This window comes from Phaethon lepturus, unplaced genomic scaffold, assembly GCF_000687285.1.
Source record: "Phaethon lepturus isolate BGI_N335 unplaced genomic scaffold, ASM68728v1 scaffold6055, whole genome shotgun sequence".
NCBI classification, from domain to species: Eukaryota; Metazoa; Chordata; class Aves; order Phaethontiformes; family Phaethontidae; genus Phaethon; species Phaethon lepturus.
In genome coordinates this window covers 24,068-32,674 of record NW_010542540.1, presented here as the reverse complement: position 1 = coordinate 32,674, position 8,607 = coordinate 24,068, and the positions used below count along the sequence as shown (strand labels likewise).

Here is an 8,607-nt window from a genome sequence, read left to right as displayed (position 1 = left end):
CAGCAGGAGACGCAGCTTCTGCAATGCCGCCCGGCTTTCTCTTTAAGGTCTGCTTCTTCATTCTTCTTTTAGACATCCTTCCGATCTAGCTTCTGTGGATGTGTCTGTCTGCATAGGCAGCGTGATGATTTCTTGAGGCCAAAGGATGCTTAGTTTAACAGCCAGACACATGCACACACAAATACACAGAAATACAACCTTAGCATTGTGTTACTGCTTCATACATGAAGTCTGAGAAGATACGTTTTCTGCACACCATTGTTGCTGTGCATATCCTTAGGTAGCTGTAAGACTCACTGAATTACAAGAACCCTTTCATCTCGCCCAATTCCTACTGACAATGAATATATTGAGTAAAACTCCACCGCCACAGAGTTAGTCAGCATTATTGTATGATATATGCTAACAGTATATCTGATATACTAACAATATATTTGATCTTTAAGGTCCCTTCCAACCCAAACCATTCTATGATTCTATGAATATTAAAAAATGGCATTTTTCTGGCCTGAAAATCTATAGTGGAAGTTCTGGTTCTATTGAAGCCCATGGGACTTCTACAATTCACGGTAATGAAGCTAAAATGTCATTCTGTGACTTAAGTAATATTATAGTTATAAACTGTTAGGGTAATCAAACAGAAAAGTTTAATGAGGCGTAAGAGAAATTCTCTCCTTGGCTGGCAAGACCCATAGGGTTTCCTGGTTCACAAGGTTCTTTGATAATGCTTCTCACTTCAGAATCACTGAGCAGCAAAAAAGCTCCTTGAGGATGGATGAACTTTACATGCTTCCTATTATAATTTGCATAGTTTAGACTAATTAGTCCCACAGCACTCCATAAGTATGCCATTCTTCTTATTCTTCTGAGTCTATTCTCATTGCTCAATATTCTCAGCAAACTTTCAGAGTAACATTAAGGTGAGGGTGAACAGCATCATGCAACTCTGACTCAGATACCCTGACATAGTTCATCTTTTGTTTTTCATCACACTCTCTTGGGTCAGACATAAATAAGGACAAGCAGAATATATGCCTGCCATCTGGTTCTTGATGCCATTTTCTTTCATAATTGCAGTTACTATGCAACTGGCTGTGCTTTGAGAAAATTAGAATAACGTATCTCTTAAGGAGTTAGAACCATTTAGTTAAAATGGTCTGTTCACAACAGCATGCTGATCCTGCCAATGTTTTAATAATTGCCCTTTCGAAAGGGAGATATTTTTGGCATGCCCATCTGCCACTAAATGGGAGCTCTTTTCAGGGTCACGATAAAGTAGGGTTACTATTACTTGCCTCTTTGATCACCTATTGAAATTGGTACTGGATGTCCCACTCAAATTTCCATGGATATTTACTGCAAGAATAATATCCAGTGGCTACAAAAAGAGAATGAGTGAGAGTCTGAAATATCAGTTCCTGGGAGTCATTCCCAAGTTTATTTGCAAAACCCTGCCATACGTCTCTCAGATCTCGTAATGATAGTGGGGAATGAAAGCAAATTCCTTACATGAAAGAAATAAGGGTTGGCAGGACTTGTCCGAGAGGCAGGACTTGTGGGATGTTGCAGTATCATCTGTCCTTGAGATCCTGTGACCTTGGAAAAGGATCTTAGGTTCCCTTCAGTAGTTTCAGGAAGACTTTCTTAAACTGTCCCTGCTTCCAAGGATATAAAAGAAAACTTTGATGTAAATCAATGTCAACATTAACGATTTGAATGTATAGCCATATGTTTGCAGAAAGAAGGCATATTATTCTTTTTTTCAATAAAGATTTAATAAAGAATTTCGTTGAGAAATAACCTCCATTTAGGTCATGACTATATGTTTGGTGTTGTTTTCTTCAGGTTGAAGTTCTACACGATTTCGAGGCAGCTAACAGTGATGAGCTTAATTTAAAACGTGGAGATATTGTACTAGTAATTCCTTCTGAGACCACAGCTGATCAGGTAAAAGCATGTGGTTCTTTCTTTTGTTGATGTTTTTCTTTGTTTCATTTTATTTCTCACAGATTATAGTTAGTGGGAAATGTGTGTTCAAAATGTCATTACTGTTAGAAGACATGAAGATTCCAATTTTGCATTTGTACTTGGTTTCATCTGAGATTAATGGCACAGCTGGCTACAGCTAAAGTCCCGGATATGTGCTAACAGGATCTGACCTCAGCATATTTTCTAGGGCTTTTTTTTTATGCTACTTTGTAGTGGATTTTACACAGGCACACATGCACACAAAGACTTAATATGGAAGATGAATTACAAATTGTGCATTTTGTTGCTCTATATCATCTTGTCTTAACATTGCAGCAGAACTGATTACATGCTCCCTAGATGTTCAGAGTTTTTACATGTGCATTTGGAGAAATAAAACAAATTCACCCGCAGAGAGCACTAAGACTACACACAAATTGTGGTGTCCTACCGCCAAAATGTATGGAGGTGCTGCTACGTGTGCTGCATGTCTCTCAAACTAACTCTGCCCTCTGGAAGCCTGAACCTGAATTAAACAACAGTTTAACTTCATCTAATTTTGTTTTAACAACGTGGTTCAGATTAATTTTTAAAGAATTTTATTCCATGTGTTAAATTGAATTGCAGTCAACTGAATTGATTTTTTGACCACTGCTTTAAAAAGAGAAGACCGTACTGTACGCTGTTAGCGCCAGCTGCTTCGTGGGCATCTGTTAGTGCCAGTGGTGTTGGTGAAAAGTCTCCCATTGATTTGAGGGTTGGAGGTGGGGGACTGGATGCTGCCTAGTGAGGTAACTAAGAACACTGCTGTGAACGAAGAGTATTTCTTAAAATAGGTCTAAATCTAACACCCCAAGCACATATGAGTGCTGTGGACTGTTTTTGAAATGGTTTCAACGGTTGATGCTGTCGAAAGGTAAGTAATAACCGGTGTTCATCATCTCAGCTGAGCTTCCTTTTAATACAAGAGACAAGTAATTGGTTTTTATGTTTTTGTTTTTTGTTTATTTTTTCAGACTAAATGATTTTTCTTTCAGCAGAGCACTTTGCTCTTTTTATAGGGATAGTTTCTGTTATCCTTACTCAAATTATGCTGCATTTTACCTCACAGGCAGTTCAACTGATTACATTATCAGTATTTGCAAAATAGGACACTGCTGTAAGGATAGCAAAATCTGCTCTCTGTCTTCAGTCTGTTTTTCTTAGGATGTTATGTATTAAATATGCTTAATCTTAACTTGGTGAATCAATGAAGTATATTCTTCTCTTGTGTTGTGCATCGAAATTCCATTAGCATTAATTGGAGTAAATTGTGTGCAATGATGGAGAAAATAAACCTTTATGTATTCATGTTTCTGAAACCATTCTGGTCATATCTTTATTACTCATTACGTATTTGCCCTTCATGTTTAACATCACCATAAAGCTTAATCTTTTTGTCTTTTGCCAGGTACTTTGTTGATTTATATAGAGTCTTTTTATCTTTGTTATTCTTTATTCTTCTTCAAAATTGACCTGTCTAAATCCGTAATTCTAATATAGCTGGTAGCATCAGCCTGTGTTCCCTGTTCGAAGCAATCCAGTCCCACCCAGGGGCTTCAATTTTTTTCATTAGTCTTGAGTGGAAGTTATTAGCCAGTAAAACTGTTAATTCCTTCGTACAATCTACTTTGCCTGTGCTGGAAAGCTGTAGTTCTCTCTCCTTTCTCTCAGATATTCCATACGAGTCAAAAACGTGCCCCCAGTTACATGTACCCAGCCAATGCCCTACATAAGACGTATCTGCTTTAATGATGCTTATTTTGGGGCAGAGAACCAGTACACCACCACATGCAGCCACTGAGCAATCATGACTTGGTGTTGTACATGAAGACCTATTCATATCTGTACTGTGTCCAGCCCTGGAGCCCTCAGCACAGGGAAGACATGGACCTGTTGCAGTGGGTCCAGAGGAGGGCCACAAAAATGGTCAGAGGGCTGGAACACCTCTCCTATGGAGAGAGGCTGAGAGAGTCGGGGTTGTTCAACCTGGACCAGAGAAGGCTTTGGTGAGACCTTATTGCAGCCTTCCAGTACTTAAAGAAAGTATTATAAGAAAGATGGAGACAGGCTTTTTAGCAGGGCCTGTAGTGGTAGGACAAGGGGTAATTGTTTTAAACTAAAAGAGGGCCGATTTAGACTAGATATAAGGAAAAAATTTTTGACAATGAGTGTGGTGAGGCACTGGCACAAGTTTCCCGGAGAGGTGGTAGATGCCCCATCCCTGGCAACATTGAAGGTCAGGTTGGATGGGGCTGTGAGCAACCTGATCTAGTGGAAGATGTCCCTGCTCATTGCAGGGGGTTGGACCAGATGGCCTTTAAAGGTCCCTTCCAACCCAAACCCTTCTATGATTCTATGATATTACTCTATCTGCCTGTGGACTCTCTGTGCAATAATAATATGGCAGCCTATGAAATTCCCTGTTCATTATGGCTTTGTTCTGGCTCCTGTTCTTAAAAGGAACAAATCACAGAGTTAGTGAGCTAAGAATAGGTTGATCATTTAAAAAAAATACTGTATTGATTTTATTCCAGAATAGAATAGAATAGAATTCATAACACTTAGGAGAACCAAGCACTTTCCAATAAGAAATCTTTCCTTTGATTGCTTGGGCTACGGGTTTGGTTTGCAATTTTGCATGTCAAATTCTGGTTTAGATTTCCAGGAATTTTTGGAAAAAACAGCTGAATATCAACTAAGTTTGGGTTTCTAGAGATAGTAACTCCAGAGCATGCAAGAACTATTATTTCTTCTGACTGACAATACATGAAAGACAGAAAAAAACTCTTCTGAAAAAAAATTCAGATTGAATTTTTTCCCCCATCTATGGTATTGTGTAATGTTTCTGGCCCACCTCTATGCTCTTAATGCACAAGTACACCAATATTATTGTGGTAACTTCGAAAAAGTTTCAACAGAGATCTGCATAAATGCAGATCTGGTATAATACTGGATGACCTGGAAGACTGATTGTGAGTTTTGAGTTCAACGAGGGGTTAGATGGGCTAAAGGCCGTGCAGTATGCTCACAGTCACTCCGTCTCACAAAATTGTGGTCTAGAAACAAAGAAAACAGTCTGTGCAAAATCAGAGGCTGCTTTTTAACCAAAGCACCAAATCTTTCAGTCATGTGGCTCTGAAATGTCTTCAGGTCTAAAGCTTGTAGCAAGGAAGGGGGGAGACCTGAAGTTTAAGAGACTCTTGTCTTTTTCCTTGCAGGAGGCTGGCTGGTTGACAGGCATTAAGGAATCCAAGTGGCTTCAGTACAGAGATGCAAATAGTTATAAAGGACTTTTCCCAGAGAACTTCACACACCGTCTGGAGTAGTTCTTCACTCAGGCAGTCAAACGTGGTACAAAGCTCAGTCAATAGGTTTTTAACCTCTTTGAAACACAGGAGCCCACCTTTTTGTGGTTTAAGCTGTTAATGGTTTACAGACTGGTGCCAGACAAAGCTTGTTGAAACATATCAAAGTGAGCATGAATGCAAACAGTTAAGCTAGCAATTTCTGAAGCAGTACATGAAAAAAAAAAATCAAATAAAAAAGAAATGTCCTTATTTGTTCACATGTACGTGGCAACAGGTTTGTTTGTGCTTTGTCAGAGCTATGGTGATCCTGTATTTGGTCCTTTCCCATGAAATCTGAAATTAGCCTCCTCAATACCAAAACCTTAACTTCTCTGCACTAAGTGTATTGTATTGAGTTGCACTGCAGAAGATTTAATTAGTTATCCTGTAGTAATGGGGTCAAACTATTATAAGTTTCATGTGTTTAAAAAAATAATTAACTTCCGCAATGTTTTTCAATGTTATTTTTGGACATGCATAATATATATACACACAAGAACTTACATGTGTATATATAAGTGCATATAGATATATATGCATTTTCACAACTTCATCGTAGTTCTTTGACTGTGTAGTATCATCAGTACATGCATTGCTCTCTCACTGTCTGGCATTACAAGAAATGGTTTTGTTCCAAAGCAAAACTAGCTGCTCCATTGCCAAAACATGATACAGTATCTGTGTTTGTAATGTGAAATTTTCATTCTGAGATGATGAATAACATCATGTTCAAAGCTGCTAAACTTTTGAGAAGGCATGGCTCAGTCTCCCTTTCCAGCTGCAGTAGTTACAATGAGATAGTCTGGAGGGGAAGCTGTTATGATGCTAATCTATACTTTTTTATTTAATTGGCTGAATAAATAAAATAAAAAAAAAGAAAGAGAACTAATCTCTGAGAAGAAATAAACACAATATATTTTCACTATATGTATTTATGCAGCATACCTTCACAGATCCTTTTAAAATAAGATATATGATGTATCCTGTATCAAAAAGTCATCTGTAACTTATGTTTTCCAGTGCTGTGTCATTAAAAATAAACCTTTGATCCAGAGAAGCTGTTTTATCTGTGGTGCTTTTGAAGTTTTGTAACACTGAAGTTCGTTTATATGTTGTATTAGAGAACCTAATCTTAATTTAATACCTCTTTTTCCAAAGGAACAAGGCATAACAGGTGCACCATCTAAATTCTTGCTCTCAACCCTAGCTGTGGCCAGAGCGGTAAAAGGTCTGAACCCCAGCTCAGCATGTCTCCTAGCTGCTTCTCCTGTTCCAGATTCTGACCGCCAGCTAATGTCTGTCCACAAGCACCAAGGAAGATTCTCTGTGCTTGACCATCACTCAGCTGAAGATTGTCCATTTATTTTGTGCAGAAAGTTCTCCATGAAGCTACTGTATTGTGTGTGCTGATGCATGGAAGCTGCAAATATTTAGGAACATCTATATTTTCCTAGCAATTCAGTTATTTTTAATTGTATTTTGGTTGGGGTCTCGTTTTGTGCGCATACGGTATCTGTTTCCACTCTGTTTCTCATTTGTCAGATTTCGGTTGAAGAAACATTTTTTTATTGCTCTGGAGAGGAGCAAAGTTGGTTTCTCTCTGTTTTTCAGAATACAGTAGCTTTCAAAAGCAAGTCTAATGATAGCTGTCTTATGTGAAGAAACTGAATGGCTCACTGTGATAGCTGGGATTTTGGCTTTGAAATGTCACAAAGAGCAATTGGAGTCTAAGGAGATTTCAGGAAAGCTCTTTGGTTTTCTGTTCATTCCTTTAACAGGTTTGGCAGTCAGTAGTGATCCAGGGCCAAGAATCTCACCAGGGAAACAACTTTCTTTTGGTTTTGGTATGTTACAATAAATTCCTGACTCCAGTGCACGACTTTGAGGTGGTCATAATAACCTATTACAGCTGATAGATGGTGAGACTCTGATGACCTCCAGGCCGGTTTCCTGCTTATGTGCATCTCAACACTTGCATTTCAGTAACAGCTGCTCTACAGATCACTGGAACAAACCGGCACTGGATGATGGAGCCTCAGTTTCCCCGTTGACCCCATGTCACCACTCTGACGGGGGCCTACAATCGAGTGAGACCATCATGCATGACAGCCATAACCCTAAGGAAGCAGATGATCAGCCTGACCCTATGATCAGCCCGAAGCATTTCTTCACCCATGCGCTGATTGTGTGCAGTTACCATTATGCCCTCTTGGTGCTACAAGTGCCCAAGTCAAAGTCAACACGCTTGGCCTTGATTCTTCTAATGTCCTTGGTACAGGTCAATGTGCCAAATCCACTGGTAAGGGGTTTGCAGCACACTTGAGGTTGTATATAGATAGGAAAGGTCTTTGTTCTACAGCAAAGAGCTTTCACGGTTTCTTCTGACATGCTCTTCAGAAATACTGCTTGACTCTATGTTTCTTAATTCCACCTCAGTATAGAGAAAAATATAATTTCAAAAATCATCCGGTGTCCACATCTCACTGCAAGGGCTGCCATTATTTGCTGGCAAAAAAAAAAAGTATAATAATGTCCCAAAAGCCTACGGCACATGATGCCTGTGTCATTTAAGTGCTGCAGGTTACTGTGGATATGGCATACTATTCTGACATTAAGTATGTCTTTGTATCTCACAAACGCACCTCAGGCCACAAAGCAAATAGATGTTTTGCAGGAAGGATGAGGAGAATTATTAATGTTATATCTTTAAAATTCCTTGTAAAATTTCGAATACTAAGATGACAGATACTAAAGGAAGGACATTGATAGGTTACGCAGAATGATAATTTTCCTAATTTTCACTTCTAACAGAAGGAGTTCATGAATAGAAACGTATTTATCATTTTGGGTTAACAGCTATTTCTCATATTCAATTTCTTCTTACTCTAGTTTTGTTAGACAATCAGGCTTCTCTCTCAGACTTTTTTATGTCTGCAGCTCCTGAGATGAATAGTATAAACTAAGTGTATTTCTCTGTGATATACAGAAGCTTATTCTAGGGCAAGCAAGGGGAATTCTTTCCGGTATGTACTGCTGTTACATACCAGTGTATGTACGCTCCCCCCGGAGTTATATTAGCCCAGAATTATTTCCCCGTTTTCTTGGATTTTTCTGATTAACACACTACATTGGACTTGGTGAATTACTGAATTTCATGCTTTTGGGGTGATTGTAAAGCAATAACCCATTGTATCTTGGTTCCTCTTAAGACTTATTTACGCCTAAGACAGCACACGCTACTAACCTCGTA

The 8,607-nt window shown here is 38.8% G+C and overlaps 1 protein-coding gene across 1 annotated transcript in view; it reads left to right on the top strand.

The window, feature by feature from the left end:
* Positions 1–6,409, top strand: part of LOC104621538 (amphiphysin-like) — a gene marked incomplete at its 5' end in the record, with an annotated part of 66,450 nt that extends 60,041 nt beyond the window's left edge. Inside the window, 3 exon segments of the mRNA XM_010288054.1 lie at positions 1–47; positions 1,846–1,947; positions 5,229–6,409. The exon segment at positions 1–47 is cut by the window's left edge and continues 13 nt beyond it. Of these exon segments, the coding sequence (XP_010286356.1) occupies positions 1–47; positions 1,846–1,947; positions 5,229–5,336 (257 nt within the window).
* Between the last annotated feature and the right edge of the window lie 2,198 nt (positions 6,410–8,607).